Source organism: Haplochromis burtoni, unplaced genomic scaffold (genome assembly GCF_018398535.1).
Source record: "Haplochromis burtoni strain Fernald_Lab_line unplaced genomic scaffold, NCSU_Asbu1 Contig_45, whole genome shotgun sequence".
NCBI lineage: Eukaryota > Metazoa > Chordata > Actinopteri > Cichliformes > Cichlidae > Haplochromis > Haplochromis burtoni.
In genome coordinates this window covers 456,245-482,654 of record NW_024582406.1, presented here as the reverse complement: position 1 = coordinate 482,654, position 26,410 = coordinate 456,245, and the positions used below count along the sequence as shown (strand labels likewise).

The 26,410-nt window shown below is 41.8% G+C and overlaps 1 protein-coding gene across 5 annotated transcripts in view; it reads right to left on the bottom strand.

Moving 5' to 3' along the window:
• The window catches only part of LOC102313818 (glutamate receptor ionotropic, NMDA 2B), a 141,005-nt gene that overhangs the window by 21,281 nt on the left and 93,314 nt on the right, over positions 1-26,410 (bottom strand). For all 5 annotated transcript variants that reach the window (XM_005940750.3, XM_042220232.1, XM_005940751.3 and 2 more), the window contains 8 exons: positions 23,162-23,276; positions 15,916-16,124; positions 15,324-15,495; positions 9,457-9,610; positions 8,092-8,217; positions 4,744-4,973; positions 4,469-4,629; positions 3,405-3,592 (listed from right to left, as the gene is read on the bottom strand). In XM_005940750.3, the coding sequence (XP_005940812.1) occupies positions 3,405-3,592; positions 4,469-4,629; positions 4,744-4,973; positions 8,092-8,217; positions 9,457-9,610; positions 15,324-15,495; positions 15,916-16,124; positions 23,162-23,276 (1,355 nt within the window). The remainder of the gene's footprint in view (positions 1-3,404; positions 3,593-4,468; positions 4,630-4,743; positions 4,974-8,091; positions 8,218-9,456; positions 9,611-15,323; positions 15,496-15,915; positions 16,125-23,161; positions 23,277-26,410) is intronic.

The window sequence follows — 26,410 nt, the reverse complement described above, 5'->3', positions numbered from 1 at the left end:
ACACACACACACACACACACACACACACACACACACACAGGCAGGCACTCATTTTTGGAGGGCTGACCCATATTTACATGTGCACGCAAACACACACACACACACAAACCCGCACACTAATGCACACACGGTTTAGAAATACACCAGGAGCTATGTTGGCACCTCTAACTGGGACACACTATAGCAGGCCCCTGAGGGCCCTTGGCTCAGGATGCTCACAACACTCTGGACCGTGCTCAAATAAACTAGCTACACCACACGCACTTGAACCTACACACACACAGACACACACAAAACTTCCATTACACTTCCCATACTGAATTAACTGTATATCAAAACCAGGCTGTTAAAGTGGTTAAACTTCACAACTAGCCATTGTTGGTGACGTTTTAATTTGTGCGTGACGAAGAGCTCAAAAATGGACATTTGGAACGCATTTTATTTCCTGCTCATTCACAGACTCATTAATGCTGCAGCTACAGCTGGGACAAAGTGTGTCTCTAAAGAACAAACCCCGGAGAGCTTTGCACAGTCTCCCATAAACGGCAAACATGATCATAAACCACCAGCTTCCCACAGTGGGAGCTAAATTTCAACTTGTATTCCTAACGTTTTACTTTTTCACTCTGCATTTGAGATACAATATGTGGGAGTGGACTTACAGTACATTTGACTCGCAGAGCCAAGCAGACGCACAAGAAAAAGTATGATTTTTATCCTAGCTCTCTCCAAAATCCTTTCCTGAACAGATGGGAGTGGGTGAGATCAACAATTTTACAGTCTGAGAGAGATTTTTTTTTCTTGCATGAGTGAAGGGAAGGGATTTCAAACATTCATGAAAATACTGTATTTCACGCTAATACAGTCCAGACTGTAAGTATATAGACAGTTACACATTTCTTAGTCTTCAGGCTCTGTGCCTCACTAGTGATACAGAAAGAACTGTGTGGGAGATATAGCTCTTCTATCACACAGTGCCAGAATTGTAGCAGTTTTAAAACGAAATTGGCTTTTCTTTTTTTTGGGGTGTGGAAGAGTTCACATGAGGCTCGTAGCTAATTCAGTTACATTTAGTTTGAGTGGGAGCACCCTGGCAATATGCAGAGCAAAGAGTCAGCCGAGCAAGTGAAGAAGATAAGAAATTATTAGAGCCGTATCAAAGCTAGTTGGTTTGCCAAAATCAACAGTTGGGTTCATAGTCAAAAGCAAAAGCAAACAAAAAAGAACGCCTGGTAGATGGAAAGGAGCACATGGCAAGAAAAATCTCAGTATAACAGCACAGCAAGTCAAGAATGCTGTTGAGGATTGAAAGTCTATTAGTTTAACCTCAGTGGATTCACCGCCGCCAAACTCATGAGAGAAAAATCAAGAGAGGAAAAAAGGCAGTTTGTAAAAAATTGTGAAATGACCCTTAAAACTAGCCAGTGACAAACGTACGGTGTTAAAAAGGTATAGCCAGTGACCCTGACCCTCCTCCTCTGTCAAATGTTGGTGGAGATTCTGTTTAAGGGTGCACGGCTGCCAAGGAAACAGTCAATCAAACAGCAGTTTGCACGATCGGATTCAGCAAAATTCACCAGAAGAAACTTTGTAGTTTTTTGGACAAGACAGCCTTAAACATACGTCTAAATCAGGGGTCGGACACCTTTCTGATGATGAGTACCATTTAACATTTCCTCAGAAGTTAATGTCCCATATCAACCATCGCATTAGCAATACATTTAATAACGCTCTATATGAACAGTTACACACTATATAGAACAACTTTATAGAACTATATTTGTTTGCAGATGATGGCATAGTGCAGTATTGTATTTGTGTGTATTTCCGTGGTGCTGATGCTGCGCTGAGCAGACAGCTCCTGAAGCATTTGAAGTAGCAGAATGTGGAAATTTCAACATCGCTTGAAAAAACTGCCAGCTAGCAACGTCCCTCTCACCGGTAGGCTAAGTGATTTTTAACTAATTATAAGTTGAATCTGGTAGTTGGGGTTCTTAGCTAAGATACCGTTATTAAGAAGCGGCACAACTAATGTCTCTATGTGAGCTAATTTGCGATGTGCACCGGTGGCACGGCCATTTATTTTTTTAATGCACCTTCTCAGATTTACTCACTGCATGTCGTGCCATCAGTTAACCCTTCGCGTGCCAGCTGTGCCCAGGGTTGCCAACCCCTGTCCTAAGTAATCTAAAGGCTTTTCAGGCAGAGGAGCATCCTAAACTTCCTGCTTCAGTCACATGATCTCACTTAAAGCGAGCTCTGTTTCACATGCCAACAAAAAAGCGGGGGAGGAATTAAGTCTGAGAGGACTTTAGAAAGCTGCTGAATTTACCTGCTTTTGTCTGAGATCTCCAATTGGTGGTCAGTAAGTATAAACAGAGAATCATTGCTCGTCCAGCTTCTTTTTTTTTTTTTAAATCAAAAATGCAGAACCTGAAGAATAAGAAAGTCTACACTGGACAATATTCATAAGAACGAGCCTACAGCAAAGCCTCAAGCTGTTCATATTGATGGAGCTTTAGTTTTCTTCCCCCCATTATAGCTCTTACTTAAATCGCATTTTCATACGTTAGTTCTTTTTCCTGCTGGCAATGATGTATGAAAACTGTAGACATGAAGTCATTAGCTAAAATTAGAAAAGTAAAATGGTGCAAAAACACATGAGGCACTCAGTCATTCAAATAAACTCACAGGTCAGCCACGTTTGTCAGATCCGAACTCTCAGCTGCTTGTCTGGGATTTTATCTGCTCGTTCATATGTGACAGGGGTAGGGAACTCCAGGCCTCGAGAGCCGATGTCCTGTAGGTTTTAGATCTCACCCTGGGTCAACACACCTGAATCAAATGATCAGTTCATTACCAGGCTTCTGGAGAACTTCAAGACATGTTGAAGAGGTAATTTAGCCATTTAAATCAGCTGTGCTGGAACAAGGACACATCTAAAACCTGCAGGACGCCGGCTCTCGAGGCCTGGAGTTCCCTACCCCTTACATGTGAGATGCCCTCAGTACTGCACAGCCGTACACACAAATGGTTTTCGTGTCTAACAAGGGATCGTAAGGTTTTTCAGGTGCATTGAATTTCAAATTTGCCTGATAGTAACCTGGGTTAGCTCATCTGATAATTGTTTTTCAGCTTGTCCTGCTGTCATAACACAGTTTAAACAGTTTGGTGAACACAATGTTATCCCAAAAGAATAAGTCAACAGAATAAGTTGGGCACACCTATCCTTTAATATTTGCCTCAAGGTCACGGAGAAGTTTTTGATCTGTTAACGTCTGTGTTAAGCTGGTCTTATCTCTGCGTCTATCCGATCCGTTTATGTGTAATTATACAACTCATCGCATCAGCACAGCTGCGCGCGTGACATCATTAAACGGTGGAGTGTCAGCTCGCTCGCTCACCGTCTCCAAAGAGCTGCAGGATGGCCAGGTCCACATGTCTCTTCCAGAGCGACTCCTTCTGGATGGCGATGCCGTACCCCGTGGTGGCAAAGATGTAGCCGCTGCCAATGGTCACCAGCTTGCAGCCCTCGTCCCTGCCAGCCATGTAGTTCAGCACGGCCGCATCGTAAATGAAAGCGTCTAGTTTGCTGGAGAAGAAGAGAGCGAGGGACAAAGAGGAGGAGCGATAGGTTACAATTAATTAGCACTTGGGAGTCAGACATCACAGCTACAACATTCCAATTAACCTGCTAAATAGCTCTAAGCTGCTGATAAGTCTAATAGACTTCCACTTGGTTTGCCAAAGGCTGGGGCTGGCACACAAACTGGCGAAAAGGCGCACTTGATGAAACTGAAGAGGGGGAGTGATAGTATTATTGGACGTATTCAGCTGAGATATATTTACATGAAGCAAGACAAACAAGAGAATTTCGCAGTGATTACTTTTTAAGTCATCGTAGCCTGAATTTTACACTTCTATTGAAACAGACATTCTGATCATCGTAGTGAGTCCAATAGTGCTTCTGGGTACTTTAAAACATGATTAGCACCATTCCAAAAAGCATTCAATCAATTGAAATGAACAAAAAGCAGATTGCACCATAATAAATAATACTGTGCCCAAAACAAAGAAATGCACACTCAGTTTAATTCAGTTTTTTTCATATAATGCCAAATCACAAAAACAGTTGCCTCAAAGTGCTTTATATTGTAAGGTAGACCGTACAATAAGACAGAGAAAACCCCAACAATCGGACAGCCCACTAAGCCCTAGAACTTTGCAACAGTGGGAAGAAAAACTCCCTTTTAATAGGAAGAACTTCCAGCAGAACCAAGCTCAGGGAAGGGCAGTCATCTGTACGACCAGTTAGGGGTGACACTGACCGAAATACTCTTTTCAGTATCTCAAGTAATATATTCTAACACAATTTGCCAGTAATAGATTTGTGAAGTTTAAACATAAATGTGGTCATTTTCATTTTGACATTTTTCTTTTTTAACCACTTTGTTGCGAACATGCTTACCCAGACTTGAGACTCTGCAGAGCTTCATTGACATTTCTCTGATGAAACTTTGTCATGTAGGAGTGCATTTCTGGGTAGTTGTTTCTAATGTTTCTCTCTGTACTTCCATTGGGGACAGTGCCAAAACGAAACGGAGGCGAGAAGTCGTTGGGACTCTGGAACTGAACATAAAAAACAGAGAACGGAGAGGCGTGTAAAACTCTGATAAGTCTTCACACAACATTGGGTAAGGACGAGCGAGTGGCACAGCATCAAACAGAAACCTTTCACCTTACCTTTTTGTCTGACAGACCGGATACCTGGTCCACGTACTCCTCCTGGATCATGAAAGCAGCCAGGTTGGCAGTGTAGGAGGCCAGAAAGATGACAGCAAAGAAGGCCCACACTGATACCATGATCTTACTGGTGGTGCCTTTGGGATTCTGCACTGGCACAGAGTTGTTGAAGACCAGACCCCACAGCAGCCAGATGGCCTTGCCGATGGTAAAGGATGGACCATGGGGCTCTAAATTAAATAGAGTTATTGGTTAAAGACAATAGATCACTTCTGGAGCAGTTGAACAATTCTCCAGGACATCAGTGATCTATTTAGAAGAACAAAACCAAAAATTAGAATTAATTTGCTACATATATTCATTTTAGGATTTCAGTATGATCAAGGAGTTTCATTTTTTCCCCTTCTATGTTTCTGATAAAGAAATTTATCCAGGACTTTGCTTCATGACAAACAACTAGCTTTGGTTTAGTGTTAATTAGCAAGTGCTTGCTCGCTAACATGCTAGACCTGAGTAGCCACTTGGATCTGGCTTCAAAATAGAGTTTGTAACACACTCAGCTTTAAACTGTAACTTTACAATATGTTATTTGTATCTTACTGAGCACTGTGTCAGTGCTTCGCAGCCATACAGTATACGAACTCACTGTATTAACCAAGAAGCTAGATTTAGCTGATAGCATGACACTCCACCTTCTTGTCCAAATACCTGAAACGTGTCCTTCACAAACCAGCCACCGTATTATACAATCATGTGAAAAATAAGGTTTTCACAGGACTCTATGAAAACTTAGCATGCTCTATAATTTACTAGTTTGTAGAATCTCCTTTAGCATCAGTAACATGAAGTAATGGTTTTCTTTATGATGTTATCTCACAACACTATAGAGGAATTTTGGCCTACTCTTCTTTGCATAGTTTATTCTGTCCATTTAAGTTTGCAGCCATTTGTGTATGCACAGCTCTGTTAAGGTCCTATCACAGCACGCGATACAGGTTGAGGTCTAAACTTTGGCCGTTGGACCAACTTGATTCTTTTCTTTGTCATACATTCTGTTTAGATTTGTTTCACTTGCTCGTTTGAGTAGATTTGTTGCTGTTGAATAGCATTTTGTATACAACAGAGTTCATGGTAGACTCAACAACTGCAAGGTGGCCAGGTCCTGTGGCTGCAAACCAAGCCCAAATAATCACCCTCCACCGCCATGCTTGACAGTTGGTATGAGGTGTTTGTCCTGTTATGCTATGTTTGACTGTCACTGTGGATTATGGACAAACCTGTCCAAACGGAACTGTTCCAGATGTTTTGTGGTTTATTCAGAGGCAACTTTACAAACCTTTTTGGAGAGAAGAGATTCTCTCATGCAAACCCCTCAAAAACAAGTGACACTTGTTCAGTCTTTTTCTAATTTTACAGTCATCAACTTTCGCATTAATATTTGCTAAATGAGGTCTGCAGAGTCTGAGATGTAGCTCTTGGTTTGTTTTTTAATATTTTTATAATATAATACAGATTTACATGATGACAAGGAAGACCTGCTGTTTCATGTCACCTATATAATCTTATATGTGACTGCAGTAAGTAGATTTTCTTTGTTTTATGTAATTTGTTAGAGCGCTGTTGGTTCCATTTGTCTATGAGTTGACAGACTGGTGCATTACAGCCATTATGCTGTGATTAGCAGTTGGTTCATAATTTGTGTGGGTATGTGTGATTGTGTGAGAGAGAATGAGAGGGTGTTTGTGTGCAACCATGTGGGTGTGTATTGTTGTGTGGACCGTTTGTTCATGGACAAACTGTCCTTATCGTGCCAAAAATCTCCTTTGTGAAGTTTGCAAGAAAGTTACTTCAATGAATTGGGGCAGAGATTTTACAAATCTGCAGCCGAGTCATTGATATGTTATTACATCAGATCTTCTGACTCCAAACTTCGATCTGCACTCTTCATGATACCAAACTCCCACGGCGCTACAAGCAGATAAAACAAGGAGGCACATAGAAAGAAAACAGCGCTTCAGGGAGGAGTACATCTTCTCCAGAAGCTGATGAAGGATGAGAGGAATGAAAAAAAGATAACTATTGTCTATATATAGCCACATTAGAGATAGAGAGTTGAGGGAGACATTGATTTTTTTCCCTTGTTTCTCATCTTTTCAGCTGAGGAGATCTAAGACGAATGCTGTCAGAGTTGACGCGTGAAATATGAAAATGAATGCAAATGACTTGTCCGGTGTGAGCAGCGCTGGAGGATTTGCTGAAACCTGTGCACTGCAGACACAACTGTAAATGATAAAAAGAGAGGCCGGTGAAGGAGGACGAGGAGAATGAAGTCAATGGGTCAGTGAGGACAGCTGGTCTAGGCTATATGTGGAGGTGGCCTGCAATGTGTTTCTGTGTCTCATTCATTTTTTGTGAACAACGAAAAACATTTTGTACAACACGGGCCAACTCTTGTATTGTTACAGAAAGGAAGCATCTGTACCTGCACTTGTTTCTTTGGAGAAAATAGCTACTCAGACTGCAAATCTCACTGAACACTCCTTCTCTGAAGAACCAAATTACTGGCCACCATTCTCATTCATAAACCTCACCAGCTAAGACAAGTAACCTGTGAACTGATACTGATCCACAACATTTATTTATTTCTGTGGATCTTATTAGGTGTTTAGTGTCATATCCACAATTTCCAACTTGGCTGTCAGCTCAGATGCTTTCAAAAAAAATCTGAAACAAAAAGTGTCTGAAAATAAAGCCGACAACAGACAAGTAAATGCTGGGTAAGTACTGGTAAACATGCAAGTGTGTATTGCGTATATCAAAGTGTTTATCAGCTATTCCTGTACCTAGTTATGTGCGTTCAATACGTGTGATGTTTGGACCCAAGGTCACTAAAATATCATCTCACCTATCAAAGAAATCTGAATAGACCTGCTGCCTGGGCTACGTGCACAGGCAACATGTGTACATGTGTTTTCTGAAAATCTTCTAGGTCACAGAGAGCAGCTGCAGCACACAAAACAAAGTTTTTAACCAGGATGTCATTTTGTTGTGGTAATTTTAAGACTGAAAACGTGACATTTTCACCTGCGAACTAAGTGCTTTGACACACTTATAATCAATATAAATGCTGAAATGCAGAACTATAAATACTGCTGGTCTATTTATTGGTGGATATTAAACATAGATAAACAGATGAAGAAGGCAACCCAGCTATAAGACTGTTTACATCTATATCACTGAATGGTTTAGTCACCGACAGGTACTGTGTGTGTGTGTGTGTGTGTGTGTGTGTGTGTGTGTGTGTGTGTGTGTGCGCGCGCGCGCGCATGTTGCGCTGAAGCCTCTCACCTCTGCCGTCAGCCAGACACCGGTTGTAGCCCACAGGGCTGAAGTACTCGAATATAAACACAGCCACTGCTGACACCAGCAACAGCATCACGAACATCATCACCCACACATCCGCACTGAAGGGCTCTGGAGGGCGAGAGAGGGAAGAGGAGAGAAAGATGAAGGGAGAAGGGGGGGAGCATGGACAGAGAGAGATAAGTAAACGGGTGGGGCGGCGGTGGGGTGTGTAAGGAGGCAGAAGACGGGGAATAGACAAGGGACATTAGCAGAAAGCGAGGGAGAGGGAAAAAGAGCGAGGGCGGCGGAGAGAAAGAGAAAATGAAGCAAGAGAGAGGAGAGGGCAAGAGAAATATGCAAATGTGGTGCGCCAGATTGAGAAGAGGAAGGAAGCATCAGAGAAATGGAGTGGGAGTGGGAAATATAAGAGGGCAAAGAGACAGGGAGCAAAACAGTTAGCCGTATTATCATGCACTCCAGTGTTCGCTGTGCAAATGTGCTGAAACTTGGCTCCTATCATTTGGCGTGGCCACTAAATCTCTTTCTGTTCAACTTTTAAAGGGGAAAAAAATCAAACAGCGTAATAAAAAGTCATCACTGTCCGTTTGTCAGGAAGGCTAAAGAAAAGACATTTGTGCAAAAATTGCTTTTAAACTTAAAGATTTCAAGAATTCTTAGGAGTTAAGTCAAACCATTTAAGTGAAACTGAAAAAGTCTGTACAGTTCAAAAGGATCCAGCTTTACTGTACGTGTAAATATAAAGATATTAAAATGCAATTTGTCCTCCAGGGTGGACTCTATGGATCATTTTGGACTCCACCACCAGTACAAACTGCATACACTATATGGGTCTGTACTACAGAGGGGATTTTGTTCTCTTTAAAGGGGCTTTGGTGGAGCTGACTAGGGACAAAAGCACCATTGGTCCACATACAGTTAAATGAAGAGGCCTGTCTATGCTAGCTTAACAAACATGCATGCTTTTTCCTCTTATTTTTTGCCATTTGATAAAGAACAATGCATTTTAAGCATGACTAAATTAAACTCCACTTCCTGTGCACTGGCCATTAGGCCATCCTACATTCAAAATGCTGATTTAAAAAAAAAAAAAACTTTCCAAAACCCGCCAGATCAGAGCACAAATGAAGATCAATCCTTTAAGAATAGTGCTTAAATGCCTGGTGGCTTATCCATTATTGTGTTTTTGTTTAGTTTTTTTCAATAAACTGCACAAAAGAAGACATTCCTACAAGTTTGACCGGTCTCTCCTGGATCAGTGCTCACACAGGTCAAAACACAGCCTTTGGTCTCTTCCCCTGATCCATCTCTGCCGCCCTCCCCCAACCTTTTACAGCTCGCCTTCCTCACCTAAGAAAGCCGAGGGCGAAACGGTGCCATTGCTGCGAGAGACCATGACGCTGATGCCTGTCTCAATAAAGGGGACGGAAAAGTCAATGACCTCTGACCTCTCCTCGTTGATGGTCAAGGAGCCGACGGCCATGTGAGCGTTTTTTAACACCACCTAGGCAAGATGCAAAAAAAAAAAAAGCAGAAAGAGAGAAAGTGTGTCTGTTATCTGTTTCTCAACACATCCGTCAGGCAGCTATCAATAACAGAGGCAGAGTAAGGCAATGAATGGAGTCTTGTGTACTGTGGCAACAAACACATTCCAAAAAACTATTTCAATGGAGATAGTTAAGAATAGCTTTTGGTCATAAAACAGCATAAAAATAGCATATCACAGCCATCGGTTCATTTGAAGGTGACTGTGCAGTCTTTCTAAATGTGAATCAATCCTGTTTGGCGATGTAACAAAGGTGGACATCCTTATAGTTTAAAGATCATTAATGTGGAAAGCAAATACTGTTTATAGCGTCTATTCAGGTTCCCCTCTGCTTCAAGATGAATGAAAAACGAGCCTCTTAGCAGAGAAGTTCTGGATTATCTAACATGTCAATGGTAACGAGCAGGTTTCACGATAGGACATGTTTTTGTACTGACTTTAAGATGATCACATGGTCACAATTCATAAGCATATGGCGGCATCCTATGTCACAGGTCGTTATGTAGATCATAAACAAGGCCGGTGTAATCACAGAGTTAATTAGTTAACAAGAGCACTCAGACAGCGCAAAAAAGTGTGTTGTACAGCTGTCTCTATGCCCTTTTATGTGATGCATTACTCAATATGTGACTTTTTTAAGGTCAACTTTGACCTCTGGCACTAATAATAAAGGTCGAGGTCAGATGCTTAGCCAACTTGTAGGTATTCGTGTCCCTTAAGGCCTAGTATTTTGTAAATTTTGAAGATGACCCATAAAATAAATTGTGAGTAAAGGTTTTACTGATTTTCACTTTTGGTGTCCAATTGACCTGATTTTCACCAATCAGCTCGAGCTGTAATTGGTATCTAGCATCACACATAATTTGAAAATGATATCTCTGAAACTGTGGATGCTAGACTGCTAAAAAACAGACAAACAAACAACCAGACCTGATTATGTACTGCCTCCCTAGCTCCAGATATCTAAAGGTCATAGAAAGCATGAGTTAGACCTATGCTTTGTTTATGGAAGACATATTAAAGGGATTATTGGGACCAAAATTAAATTTAGGGTTTTTTTTTCTCTGTCCTGTATTTATCCCCTAGTGTTTTTTGTCAGTTTCACAGTTTTAAAGATATCAGCTGAAGGGATGTCGGCCTTCTCTTAAATATAAAGGATATAAATGGGACTTGATTTGGCACATTCACCTAACAAACAAAAGATCCCCAGTTTGATCCCAGGAATGGACACAAACTCCTTCACGGTTGTGTCAGGAAGGGCAAATCTGGCAAATCAAATATGTGGCACCACCTTCTCTGGCGACTCTTTTTTTAATAAGGGAGCAGCTGAAAGCAGTTTTCTTTCATGAGGGGAAAAAGTTCCAAAAAACACATTTGAAAAATTTAGCAGTAATGTCTCGCTGTTGTACCCACGAGCCTCTCCTGAAGGGAGGATGGATGCTTTCTTCGGCTGACTGATACAATTGCTGGGTGTAGTTTGATAGAAGGAAATTGGTTCCTATATTAAACTGCTCACAACAGGGATTGTGGATTTTTTAAAGTGATTTTTTATTCAAGAGAATATTCAAGAGAAAGCAGACATTTCCACAGCAGATATATTTTAAAATGCACATTAAAAGAATCTCAATGACAGACGGCACTGCAGGCTGGAGGAAAAAGCATGTAGATTTGATTTCTGGTTGGTGAACACTTTAAACTTTAGAGTGGACCTTATTTTCGGTCTTCTTGTCAAGCTGCTCACTTCCTTCCAATAACATCTGTCCCAGAATACATACAACACTTTACCCTCGTCTTCAGTAACCACGCGGAGCAAAAGAGGCTGAAACACCAACCTCTCCAAAGAACAAAACCACAGCTCAGTTCCTCAAGTTAAACTTTGTTCTGAGAAAGGGAGAAAAGTTGTAGTTCCTTTGTAGTTCCCTTCTCCTTGTCCATTAACATGTATAAAACATGATGCAGACAGGGTACTCTCTATCTGCTAGCTGTCCAAAAGAGTTTTCCGGCATACGAGGGAGATTAAATTTGATATGAGGTTAGGAAAGAAAGGATACAAAAGTGTGCAAAGAAACATGAGGCTAAGAAAATGGAGGCAATGGAGACAAAGATGGAGCACGGTAGATCGAGACAGCACACTTTCCACACATATAGCACTCGGACTGGACACTCGTGACGCTCGCCAGGGGACGGAGAGGGGGAGAAAGACACAAAGAGGGAGGGAGTAAGTGGGTTACCACAGTGGGTCAGGGCTGCTTGAAATAGCCGCCCCAATGCCTTCCTCTACCTGCCTTCCTCCCCTTCCATACCTCTGCACAGGTAGTATATTTAGCCCCAAATTTCTACAGCCCTACAGCACAAGTGGGACAGGACTGTCTCTCTGAGTTAATAAGGCGAGTGTGACTAGTGTGAGTCAAAGCTCCGCTGTGTGCTTCAGTGTTAGAGTGAGTGCGCGCACACAACAGTGAGTCATAAAAGGGAAAAAGACAAAGAGAAGCGAGTGAAGTTCGCTACCTGTGAAGTGGACCTTTACAGGCAGGGAGAATATTCCACATCTGCTCTGCACATTATCTGCAATGCTTTTTTTTTTTTTGTCAAGTGTTTATGTGTGTGCAGCATGTGTGCATTTGTAACTTTCCGATCTTGCTTATTCTACCAGCATATGAGTATGGATGTGCGTGATTGCCTTTGTGTGTGCGTGCCTTAATGTGCGAACATCTCCCTGGGGAAGACAGCGAGTCCAACCAGCAGCGTACTCACTTCCTCTCTCCCCGTTCGCTCTCTCCATCTCCCTCCTACGACTTGTTCTCTCCGTGTTATGAAAGTGACCCATGTGGGTGTTATTGAGAATGAGTGAGCGAGGTTCTGCGTTTGCGATTGTTTATGTGTCTTGGCTGGTGCGTGTGTGTGTGCGCGCGTGCCAGTCTTTATGCGTCTCTGGTAGCGAGGCTAAAATTCATGTAATCAAGCGTATTGCCTCTAATATTTTAGATTAGGTGCACTGGGGGCAGCGCAAGTCAGTGCAGCCCATGAAATGTGACACTAACTGCTAGAATTGAGTTAGGACAAAATGTAGGACTTCTCATCACATTCATTGATTTTCTTTTTTCTTTTTTTAAATTTGATCTTTTGTCTTTGTGAGCTGTGGCAAATTGTGAAAACGCCCTCGATGATCTCTGCGAGATATCCGGGAGCGCGCTCAGACATGTTTCGTGTGCAAGCGTGCGTCGCCGTCGGTCCAGATCTCGGTCCGCCGTCAATGTGAGATATGCTGCAGTTTTGGCTGTTCTCCAAGCGGAGAAGGACGCAGGTCGGATTTAGTTAGATCCAGCAGTTATGGCGGAGCTTTGCTGAAGTGTGAGAGTGTAAATCTGACCTTACAAGTGCAACATAAAGAAACGGTCTCACCAAATAGGGTTTCTTTGTGTCTACGTGTCTGCTTTGGTTCATGTTTTTCTGTGCTTACTCAGACATTAGAGTCTGCTGTCTGCATGTGCAAGAGAGGTGGATAAATGCCCCCCTCCCCCCGTCTATTCTCCTAATGACCATTCATCTGTGGAGGTGAGAAGGAGATGGTACATTACGACGCTTTTAGTCATGGCGATAGAGTTTATTACAGGTGGCCACACTTACAGCTCGGTGCCCACTAAAGAGAGGTTGACTGTAATGGCTTTATGTAAGAGATTAAATGTGTCAGTAAATTGAATAGCAAAAGTGTCCACGCAGGAAAAAGCAGACACGTAAACTCATCTCGTCTCTGTCTTCTGTGACTTCCGAAGGCTGCTCGAACTTTATTATCCACGCAAAGTTGGGCAAAGCCAAAGTCCTTCAGTAGCAACTCTGACAAAACATGTTCTCAACCCGTGACCTTTGGGGTCCTATTGATCTGTTTGCCTTCATTAACAAATGGCCAACGTCAGACAGCACAAGTGCAGTTCGCTCTTATAGGTTGAAGTATGAGAACTGACAACGACCTTAGCTTGGGAGCAATGTCGATTAGGAAATGTTTCAAGCCCGCAGTGAATTGTTGCAGCTGACTGAGCTGAACCTGGGGTGAGGTGCTTAACCCATCTGACATAAGAATTAGGCCCGTGTGGCAGAAGCTTGACCCGGAAAGGGAAGCTTATAATTCAAGGTATGAAAACGAGCTTCAAAGAGGAAACGAACCCTTCAGGCAGCCCCTGTGTGAGTTAAAAATAGCTCAGGACATTGAAAGCAGACAGTAACTTTGTTTCCCCTTTGATCTTTTATTCACCTTCACCTCCAACTTGGCAGTAACTCCAAGCATCCTAATGCGGTCCGCTCATCTCAGCAGAACAAGAGAAAAAAGAATCACACTGGCTGCATGGTAAAAACAACAAGCAGCTGATATAACGATGCAGTAAGAGGCAAAGGGTACACAGCTTTGACTTTATATTTCTGCTGTCCAATTTATTCATTTTGTAGCGCCAATAGCTTTGAAATGGCACCTTTTATTGTTACTTCAAACCAAGCTCAGGCTGTTCTCTGAGCAGATCAGTGGATATGAGGAAGCCTCAGTGCCAGTCCACACCAGCTGATGGCTAAGCTTATATACTTCATACTCATTCAGCTGGGTTTATAGAGTTGTTTTAGCCTGCCTAAAGTTGATCTTGCATCTCCAAGCCACTTTGCAACCCACCTCCACCCCCAGCTACTTTTTTCACACTGTTTTTCTTATTTTGTGTTTTTTTGGTTATGTTTGTGCCCTCCAGAGAGGGCTTTTTAACCTAAGGAAACATACTTGCGTCCAATCCTCCAAAAACACAATGCTGACTGACTGGAAAAGTGGGTCAGAACAGGGAAGGGAGCAACAGCGGCCATTACCACAAATTGGTGAAGCACGAGAAATACAGCAGAGAAGCCTGGCTGGTGGCTGTAGTGGACATTTTTCATTGTTTTTAACATTCGGGTTCAATTCAGCTCTATGTATCATATACCTTTGTTCTTGTCCATAGCTGGTTAATGGACCAATAACAACACAAGCAAGAGTCCACAGACTGTTTGTCACACTGCCCCCTGGTGACAGTGAAAAACTACAACATGTCGACAATGGTCTGCTAGGCCATGATGTATGTATGATGTGTCTAAACTGATTGTGATTGATTTCTGGTAGTTCGTGACCTCCCTGGCAGAATATGCCAGTGCATGTAATTGGTTGGTGGGTAGTTTCTGATTTGCATTGCGCTTTTTACTCAGAGAGTAAATCACAAGGAATTTTTGGTGCTAGCATCAAACAGCAAACTCCACCAATCACTCGCAACTGGTCAGGAACATCCATTTTTATCTTTCCGTCACAACTGGTGGTTGACAGTTGGTTGGCCTCCGGGTCTGTATGACTAAGCCCTTATTTAATCAATGCTGTCTCTGCTGTCATTGATGTCCGCTCTGTTTTGTATGGGGGGTCTTGCAAGAAATGACTGCAGATGGGCATAATTTTATTTTGACAGTAGCAGTCCTGATGGAAATAAGTGCAACTGTCATATAATTTGCACATGCATGACAATGAGAAGTTTCCGTTTCCCCAGAACATTATTAGTGGATATCCTTTTTGATGATATCGTCTCCATTACATGCAGAACTGTCACTTCTGCAAGTAATGGAGTCAAGGTGTGCAAAATTAAAAAATAAGACACAAACAGACGTATTGCATCCTTACCTCTCCCACCATGCCGTTCCAAGTTCCATTGACTTTCTTGCCATGTTTTCCATTGGTGACCAGGTAAAGGTCATAGGTAAATTTGACTGACTTGGCAATCTTCTTCAGGATGTCGATGCAGAAACCCTTACAGCAACGCTTGATGTAGATCCCTGACTCTTTTGTTTGATTGCTGCATAAAAGGACAGATGGACAATTATTTAATTAAAAATGTACATCTGTGTGAATGGCCATGAATCATTAATTGTAAAAGTGATTTGGTGTTTCTGGCACTGTCACTGTCACACCGATGAAGTGTGAAATGATTCCACCTCGGGCTCCGCAAAGCTGCCGTGGGAAATTAACATCATTCACAAGTAAATTTTAGGCAGTTGCCAGGCTTTTCATTTCTGCTTCGGTCAGTTCTGCAGTAGGTGGATCTGTGAGCTACTGTGGCAGATGGCAGGAAAAATATGTGTAAAAACTCACACTAATCTAACCTTTTACTCGGTGGAAATTAGTTTTTGTCTTGTAACGCATTCTTACGTTTGATTCTCAGGCATTTCAGCATTAATCTGACACAGATTTTATACACGTGAAATTTGAGCCTCACACTGATTTGATCTGTTTCCGGCAGGGTACAGTGTTCCTCATGCACGTCCCACTAAGCGGATCCACGTCTTCCACAATGACGAACGGAGCCTCCTCCAATGTCACGATGGACAGGTGGTCATCCTCTCTGTTTGCTGGTCCCCCGTATAGTTCATAGCGAGGCCACACATGGTACTTCATGGACAGGGAACCGTTCTCCCATTTACCCACCTGGAGAAACATCGAGAAAACAAAAGAGAGTAAGTCTGCCTTTAAAATCACACACCAAGTAAGACTTTATTCATTTATGTAGTTGCTTAATAGCAATCATGGAGAGACTTGCAGTCTTTTTATTTTCGTCTTTTGTGATTGAGCCTTGAAGTGCCGAAAATAACAGTGAAACACATCAAATGGCAGAAATCAAAATAAAAACAAGAATTTGGATTAAATTTCACACTGCAGTAACTCAAGACCATAAAAAAATAACTGCAGCTCTGCAACTGCAAACAGCTCTGAAATATATCACCAGCGATCCTGCATGGTGTTCAAGCAAAAATATCTCAATATAATTTTAGAGCTTCTTTTTCTACTTTCTGTATTTTTGTGATTTTGAGATGAGAGGTGACTTTTACCTTTGACAGATTCTTTATCGGTTAAACTTTTCATTTAAAACAAGAAAATTCAAATGAAAGTTTAATATATGTACAATTGCTCCACCCACCCCAGGAGAAACCCGCTAAAATAGATGGCATATCCTTTGATTTTCATACTAAAAAATTCATAAATTTAACATTTAGAGATCCTGTCCCATTCATTAGGTTACTCTTCATGAGCCCATGCTTACATTAGTCTATTAGATGTTCATTAAACAAACCTTCCTACACTGCAGAAAGCTTGTGGGACAGACAAGCCACAGGTGTTTCAAAGTTTTCTAAGCCTAACAGAAAGAAAACAGTGGCTTCCTGCTCTTGGATCACATGTCTGTTTCTAGCCACACCATTCTCTGGTGAACACACCACTGGAGATCCACACGGCATTTCTCTATGGGAGGTTTGTACAAGGATCTCCAACTGCCCCTAGGAGACGACCCCAAGCCAACACGCCAAACCACCTAAAGCGGCCAGTCATGCTTTTTTGACAACTTTGCCAGCCACGGCGTACAAAGCTTTCTTCAACACCAGTTAAGTAGTTCAGGTTTTAAAAAGATAATGGCGATCCTTCTTCATCCTGCTTCCCCACTGTAGCACAAATGAATAATGATGGAAAGTCAAGCACCAAGATCCACCTGTTGTCTGGAAAGTGAGTCCCTACTTTCTCTGTAAAGATACCAGGATGGCTTTTTAGAGAGGCAATAGGGACTTCTTCTCGTAGCTTTTCCAGAAGTCATAGAGATCTTACCCCAGTTTCCTGAGTTTTAATTAAATCACATTTTTAGAAGAACCCCACCTAAAGCCACTTCCTGCTATCCCAAGTCGTGTTTTCACTATCAAACTAATAATTCTACCCTGTAACAACCTGATTTCCTTTTCTAACTCCTAAAAACAGTTTTGTCCAATAGCTATTGTGTCACCGTGTATTTTTGGTGAGAAGAATTCCAACAAAACTAACCTGTGTTTTTCTTAGATCTCCCCATTGAGACAGATTGTCAACATCTTTTTGTTTTCAAGTCTCCAGTGACTCCAGAAGTCAGAGAAATCCTGCCAGAACTCTCTGTTATGGGTCAGTCGCACATTAAAGTGACAATATGGTAACAGCATGCCAGCAAAGAGATGCCTAAAAATCACTAAATGGTGATCAAAGAAACCAACAGGTGGTATTGCTGCTTTAACCAGCGTATTACTGTAAAATTGATTAACCTAAATTCTATCAAGCCTGGCTGCCCTCCAGCTGCCTTCAGAGATTCCACATATGTGTATTTTCTCACATCTGAAGCTTCCTCCAGATGTCTCTAAGACCATTTTTAATTATGACGGTGGACAGAAGGGAAGCTGAAGGTGTATAAGGTTCCCCTGTAATTCTACCAGCTGAAGGATGGGTGGTACGTTTACAATCCCACTACTACTGAGCCATTATTTAACTGTTTTATTTATCATTTAATTTTTCAGTTCATGTCAATTTTATTTATATAGCACCAAATCCCAACAGCAGTTGTCTCAGTGTGCCTCAGAAAACCTCAACAACCTGATGACCCACAATGAGCAATCACTTGGCGACATTGGGAAGGAAAATCTCCCTTTTAACAGGAAGAAATCTTGGGGAGAACCAAGCTGAGGGAGGGGCAGCCACCTGAGCTTGCCCCTCCCTGAGCAAGCTTTGTTTCTCTATCCCTGCCCCCACTGATATTTAAAGTTCCAATCCTCAAATCTTCCATACAGAGCAGAGAGGAAAAAGAAGAAAGACGGGACAGTGAAACCCTTCTAAGAGCAAACTATCTTCTGTTTTTCACACTTTTTATTGTCACAGGAGCTTTTCCCCGTTTTTTTTCCCTGAGTTAAGTCAGTATCTTCTTTACACAAAACCCTTTTTGTTTACTTAGCTGTTCGTGACCAACCGCTCTCCTCATCTTTAAAACCGAAAAGTCTGGGGAATAGTCTGACTCCCACAGACGGTCTTCCAAGGGTTTTATCAAAAAAGTAACAGGAGTACGACTGTTGGCGCTCGTCTCGTGATACAATATCTGAGGATTGCTACAAAGACTCACCCTCAAGCATTTATAACTCTTTATTTTCAAGATTTATGGCGTTCAAACAACCTGTAGTTATACTCTGATTTTCAGCTTCAGCTGCCTTTATTCTCGTCTGTCCACTACCTTCACTGTCCTCCGCTTCTCTGTCATCCTGACCAGAGCTTCTACCTTTCGCTTCGTCAGTCTCGTGCACGACTCCTTCCACTCTAGCCTCGTGTCTAACAGGAGAACAGAACACTCACAGAGAGAGATGCCATAACTTTTTTGTTTTGTTTGTTCACCTCTCAACTCAGTAAGTGAAATTAATATTTCAAGAGAGTGTGTAAAAAAGAGAGGAGAGGAGAGGAGAGGAGAGGAGAGGAGAGGAGAGGAGAGGAGAGGAGAGGAGAGGACTGGGACACAGAGTAGAGAATGAGAACAAGGTTATTCTGAAGGGCGAGACTGAAACAGAGGGAAAGTGCAGAATTCAGATAGAGTGTAGAGGACGGGTAGAGAAATACAGAAGTGGATGGAGAGATTAATTGAAGAAAAAAAGAGATGAGAAGCAGCTAATTTTGCAGAGAGAAAGGGAGAGTTTAAAGTAAGAGAAAGAGCCAAGTGAGTGTCTTGATGACAGAGAAAGAAAGCCAGAGATGGAGCTCATTCAAATGCAAAATACAGGCTCTTCTGTAGAGGAGTGTCCAGCTGTAGGTCTGGAGGACCCTCTAGCCCTTGTGGCTCTACTCCACTGAATAAGCGTCATCAATTAGTCAATTTCCCCCGGATGGCTCTCACATAAAACCATACCTGGAGACTATGCCTGTGCCCTTTCCTCCAGTTGTGCCAAGTGGGCCATTTTTATGAGCGGAAAGACGTGGGTGGAAGTGGGAATGGATCATCAGCTAATTGGACTAGGTATAATGCGAGGCAGGGGAGGACAGGGAGCTGTGGTGTGAGTATGTAAAGTTAGGTTTGCACTCTCATTAAATATGTAAATGTGCTCAAACACATTGGACTCTGGGGAGCACAAACTTGGCAAGGCTGCCTGGAGTGGACAAACTAAGGCTGTGTATCTCTGGGACACAATGCAGCCTTTTTCCTGTTGGGACAAAAAAAAAAGGGGGGGGGGGTAGTGAGCTGGAGCAAGTGATGGAGAGAGACAGAGATGGAGGTGGGGGACTAAGAAATGAGTGGGGTGTATTGGAGGATAAGGGTTAAAATCAACCAGCCAGGGCAAAAAGCATGACTGGGTACTACAATATACCTGCTACTTCAAAGATGCAGTGGAAGGATGGTTGTAGCTGGAACTCATTAGGATCCAAGAAAAGTGGTTCAGCTGGAAGTCAAGCTAAGAATTAAACATGAGCGAGGGAATAGGAGGAGGAGGAGGAGGAAAAGGGATGGGGTGGTTCAGGCTGCAAGGGGAGAACGGGATAGAAAGGAGAGAGAGGAGGGGAGAGTTTCACCTTGTTCTCCGATCAGAGGACAGAATATAGATTAGAGAGGCAGAAGAAAGAGAGAAATACAGAGAATAAAGAATAGGGAGAGTCAAAGGAGTCAGACTGCAGGACACAGAAACAATAGAGGGTAAGCATCAGGAAACACAGATGCATGCCGGTGACTTGGCAGGTGGTGATGCGTCAGGTTCATTTAAGGTTGTGGACACGGGATTATTGTTGCCATATGTTCACTACCATCTTCTTTTCCCCCTGTGCTTGGAGACTTTTTTCCCAGTCTGTACAATGAAAAATCTGCACCTTCATTCACTGAACGGAAGTTTTACATTTAAAGTTTGACTGACATTTAGTTGTTATTCATTAAGTCATACGTTTCGATACGCGAGTCAGCAACTCTCTCGCAGCTGAACTTTCAACCTCTCAGCTTTAAAGGCCTGTGGCACAGTGCAGTGCCTGAACCATTTCTGTGCATCAGACTCAATCTCATCTCTCCATTCTTTAGCTATAACTGCTCATGTGTGACGGTTATAAGGAGGCGGAAACCAATCCCAGTTTGCATTATGCAAGAGGAAGGATACAAACTGGGCAGGCTGGCAGTCAATCACAGAACTGACACATAAACGGACAGCCATTCACCTCTGTGTTCACAGGCAATTTTACCACACAGTTACTCAAACCTGCATGCCTTTGTTCTGTGGGAGCGTGGAAGCGTTAGCAGAACATGCTAATAAAAAAAGCCACTGGAAGTTGGGAGTCTACTTTTGTCCACAGCAAGTAACAGTTAGAATATTATCAGTGTCTGAGCAACTTGTTCTACACACATTGTCTTAAATAATGTCATCATAATCACGGCTCAACTCAACGTTGTGTCAGTTAATGCTGCTAATGGCAGCAAGTCCAGATCACATCCTTAAGGCGTTCTTTGTTTCAACAGGACCAAAATTACATTATTTTATGAATCCATAGTTTTCAGTCATGTGATCGTCATGTGACCGTCTCAACACCCTGGCAGACAAAACAGTACTCCAACATGACCTCAAATAGTGGACGCATCTATCTATCCATGGAGGAAAAACGAAGGCCTTTTTAGTGACTTGTGTTCCATATTCTGCCACTGCAGAGCTCAGTGAGAATCTTAAAAAAATCCCTCACCTCACACTGCTGCCAGGATGAAAGCTTTCAAAGTAAGGACAGCTCTTTAGTTTTTGTTGTTTTTTTAAGGTGAAGAACGAGAAATTGTTCATTGTTCAAAACGCTACAGAGCTAGCTTAAACAAATGTAAATCTTGCGTTTTGTTGGGCATTTACAAAGTAGGGCCAGTAAAGTTTCAACAGCATTAATTTGTCAAATTATTGTTGCCCATCCTCTGTCAGTTCTAAGTTTTAAATATCTAGTCTGCACGAGGTTTAGGTAAACAGAATGAACCAGAATAGATGATTCATTACACCGTTTCGTTATTTATTTAACAAAAATCAAGCCAAAATGCACGGTGAGAAACTACGTAGACCACATGATTCACTAGCTTGTAGAACCACATTTAGCAGCATAACTTGTAGTAATTGTTTTCTGTATGACTTTCTCTCATGTCAATGTGGAGGAATTTTGTCCCAGTCTTTTTTGCAATGTTGCTTCAGTTCATTGAGATTTGCAGGTGTTCATTCATGCACAGCTAACTTAAGCTAAGCTAAATGCAGCTAACTGCATTTTTATCAGGTTGTATGTGACTGGGCAATACTTTTCTTTTCTTTTTCCTATATTTGCTGTGCTTGGGATTGTTGTCCTGTTCCACAGCCCAATTTTAAGCCAAGCATTAGCTGTCAGACACATGGACTCGTATTTGACTCGAGAATACTTTGGTATGCAGAGGACTCATGGCCGACTCAATGGCTGTAAGGTCACTGAATTGACTTTACAGCCACCTCCACCACTGTGCTTCACAGTTGGTATGAGGTGTTTATGCTGATATGCTGCATTTGAATTTCTTCAAATGTGGGTTGGGCATTATGGCCAGACATCTCCACTCATGTCCCATCTGTCGAAAGGACATTGTTCCAGATGTCTTGTGGTTTGTTCGGATGCACCTTTGCAAACCTGAGCAGTGCTGCTGCTGTTTTTAGTGAAGAGGCTTTCTCCTGAAAACCCTTTGAAAAAACATATTTTTTCATTCTTTTTCTAATTGTACTGTCATGAACTTTAACATTTAACATGCTAACTGAGGTCTGAAGAGTCTGAGATATAGCACTTCTGTTGTTTGTAGCAATTTCTCTGAGCATTAAACGATCTGACCTTGGGGTGAATTTACTGGGACCTCCACTAAGTTTGGTGTAGGTCTTGGGAGTTTTCCACTTGTAAATCAGAATGATCAATCTCAGATTGTTTGGAAATGACCTTATAACCCTTGCCAGATTGATGCGGAGCAACAATTGCTTCTCTAAGATCATTGATGTCTTTCTAGCCTTATACTTTTTTATTATCAGGATGTCTGTAAATGTATGAATGGATATCTGTATGTATGGGATGGTATAAAAAATGACATATTCTACTCAGAGAATACAGTTTCACTCCATATATTTACCTTGATCTCCTTGTCCCACCCAGTCTTTACAATAACTTGCTGCCTGTTAGTTCTTAAAGGTGTCTTGACATCTTTTTAGTGAAACAAACAGATTTTTTTGGAGACAGCGCATAACCAGGATTTTGTAACAAAAAAACAAAAAAAGCCGAATAACAAATAGGCAACTGCTAACCAAGTTTTGAAATTAAAACAGCTGTGGAGCAGCGTTCAAATAACACATCACCACTCTGGTGCCTCTGCTGCAGTGCATTGCTCAAAGGCACCTTCACTGAGCTGATAATATCTAATCAGAGTTGCGTCTATAAGGCTTAAAATGCTTGAAAAGTGAAAATCAGACGATAAGAGATCCAGATAAAAACACACAGATACTCGCGGACTTCATAGGGAACAGCTAACTCATTGCTTCTATTCATTTTAACAGTTTACAAAATGTTTTACTGTTAACAACAGAGGACAATTAGGTTAGTCAGGACTTATAATTTTGTGCACATCGGCTGTTTTTTTTTCATATGAGTGTCTTACCCTCCCCCCCGACACACACACAGACCATCAGTGTCTCCCTCTGTCTCACCCTGTCCCACTGTCTCTCCTTGTTGAGGAGAATGATGACCAGCTTGGGATGCATCTGGTATCCGTCCTCACTGAACGACAGATTTCGTCCCTCAAACGTCACATTCATCAGGTACCTGCAGAAGAAAACATTGAGGAAAGAAACAGACTGACGCATATATCACTTGCTGGAATATATCCTTGTCACTGGCATTTCACAAATGTCTTATTTGTTCTATATATCTACATCCATTCAGGTTCCATTACTCAGTTCTCCAATCATTAAAGTTTTATTGCACATCGACTTATTTTTTTAAGCATCTTTTCTGACAAACCCAGTGATATTGCATAAATTCGTCATCTGCCAAGAAACAGCTATCAACTAATGTCGAACCAGCTCTTCCATAAATAGATATACATTAGTCATCAACAGAACAGCAGATGATGTCTTTAAGACGGGACTAAAGAAAATGAATTTCAGCAAATTATGTCATCCCTAAATGTCAAATAATACATTTCAATCGCTGCCAATGAGTTCACCTTTTCTGTTGTGACATTCAGTGTGAAATTTTGTGTATTTGCCCTCTGATATTTCCCCATCACGAGCTGGATGAAAAAGTTCATATCAAACCTCTATCTGTTAAATAAAAGCTACAGTCAGCAGGTAGGTAGCTTAGCACAAAGACTGGATAAACAGGGAAACATTAGTCACTCAGTACTTCATCCTTCAAACGTAACAAACACGGAAATTCACACGTTGTACAAGGTGTGAGAAAAAAATTCGACATCTCCAGCATTAAAAACAATTAACAACCATATCAATCAGACTTTGAAGGCTGACCCTTATCATTCAGTCTTATACATGTACCCATCTACAGATTGTTTTGATAGTAGCTGCTATTTTCTTTTCAGACCAGTCTCTCCATTTGAGTCTTATACATCATTTAAGAACATCTGTGTCCAACTGAGTCAGCTACCATGCCTCTGATCATCGCTGGTAATGACAGCTGGTTCTGCAACTACAATATTAGAAGCAAACATGAGTTTTTACATGGATGAATCTGCAGTGCCTGAAGGTGACGGTTAAGGTCAGCGTGGACAAGGAATATGCTTGTTTTGTGACATTTACCAGTGCACACACTGTGAATTCATCTCACAGGATCAGACTGTCAAAGCAGAGTGAGTGCAACGAAAACGATCAGAGTGGCTTAAGTTTGCAGAGAGATTCCCAACACATTGCGATCAATCTGAGTAATTCTGTAACCAGTCTCGTTTCAATTGGAGACTCAGCTAGTTGTGTCCTGGTTTCATTCTTAAATTAAAAAGAAAGGCTGCCAAGCTCCTTAATCATTTTACAGTTAAATCACAATCCTGCCACAACGATGTCTCTATTTGTGAAGGAATGTCTCAAATCTCATGTTTTGTCTGGACTCTGAATGTAATTAGTTTCTGTGAATTTCTAATTAATGCGAAATTCTGTAAGCTAATTTATCACACTGCATAAGACTGCATGTAACTGCCAATTCGACCACGATCAATCAAACTGATAGCAGACTGACTTCGTCTTATTGCCATTTTATCATCATCTTAATGTGCCAAAGTCGCTTTGGAGACGACAACTGCGAGTGATTACAAGTTCTTTGTTTACGGCCTTAACTGCGGTTCTGCTACAGTCTCTATCTACTGTTCTTCCTATGGTGACTGTAGCACAAGAGACAACCTTGAGAAGAAAAGAAACTGTTGTGACTGTCGCCGAGGGGCAGCACACACCATTGGCAGGATTTTTCTTCTGTGGTTAATGTTGCTTCTCTGTCCTTTTTGTCACAGACCCAAATCGTAATCAAGTCGAAGGGTTGCTGTCTAACACAGTCGAGGACCAAATCCAGTGCACATTACATATGAACAACAAGCGCATGAACAAGTGATTTGAAAATAGCAGTCATTCTGGGCTGAAATCTTTTGCCATGCAACCAGCAGAGATTCCACGAAGTTACTGTTTCTGACCAAGAAACAGCAGTCAGACCACACTCTGAAAACGTATGCTTCAAAAAAGGAGCTCATTAGCGAGCTTTAGAGGTTCTGGCAGGTGGATTTTTTTACCTTTATTCACACAGTCGGGGTAGTTGCTTCACTCTGTTTTAAGACTTTAAGCAAAATTATGTTCTCTGTCGTCCTGTCTGGGGGTTGATTTCTGCATGAACGGCTGCCAAACACAGCCATGAGAACTGTGATTAAAAAACATTATTAAAATCCAGCTTATCCATTGTCCTTATCATAAGATAATTACAAAGAGATGAAAAACATCTACAACCAAACAGCTTAAATATTCACTAAATATACAATTTGAAATAACTGCTCGGACATAATTTAAAATCTATGAGCGATTTGAAGTTAATTTTTCCTGGAGCTGAAGGGACACGCACATGAGCAATGCAGTTTCTATCGGGTGTCAGAAGTGTGTGTCAGGTGGAATAATTTCACTTCCCTGCAACTAAAACAACACACACACACACACACAGCACTCAGCAGTGCCATACCCTCATGCAGAGGGTATGGTTATTGTGCGTGGGAGTGTGTAAGTGCATGTACATGAGGACAGCAATGTTTATGTCAGATGAACTTGAATTCACTTCACTGTCATCCCACACACACACAGACACACACTCTCTCTCTTAACTATTTCACTCCCTCACCCCTAGCCTTCCCGCTCTGTGACTGTTTCCATGGAAACACTCTACCTCAAAAGCATGCACGCTATATATATATGGAGAGAGATGAATAAATACATGGCAAAAGATACTGCATCTGGAAGTGTGTGCATGTAGAGGATTGTATGTTGATGGGATCTATCTATCTATCTATCTATCTATCTATCTATCTATCTATCTATCTATCTATCTATCTATCTATCTATCTATCTATCTATCTATCTGTGATGAAATGACTTATGTAATCCAGCAATTACTCTAATGCCAGCTTTCTTATTCTTTCCTCTCTATCAAAAATTGATATTTTCAATGGGCTGTGATGATCACACTCATCCACCATCACACCGTCTCATGCAGCCCCATGTGTCCGGCTTACAGCCGCTCCTGTAGAGCCTTGGCAGTGATACAAAGTGCATAGAATCTGCTGCATAAATCATAAGCCATTTACAAAATGACTCGACGCTGCGGTCCCTTTAATCTTTACTGAGCAAGCTATTGTTACATGCTGCAATTCAGAGCCTTGTGTGTGTGTGTGTGTGTGTGTGTGTGTGTGTGTGTGTGTG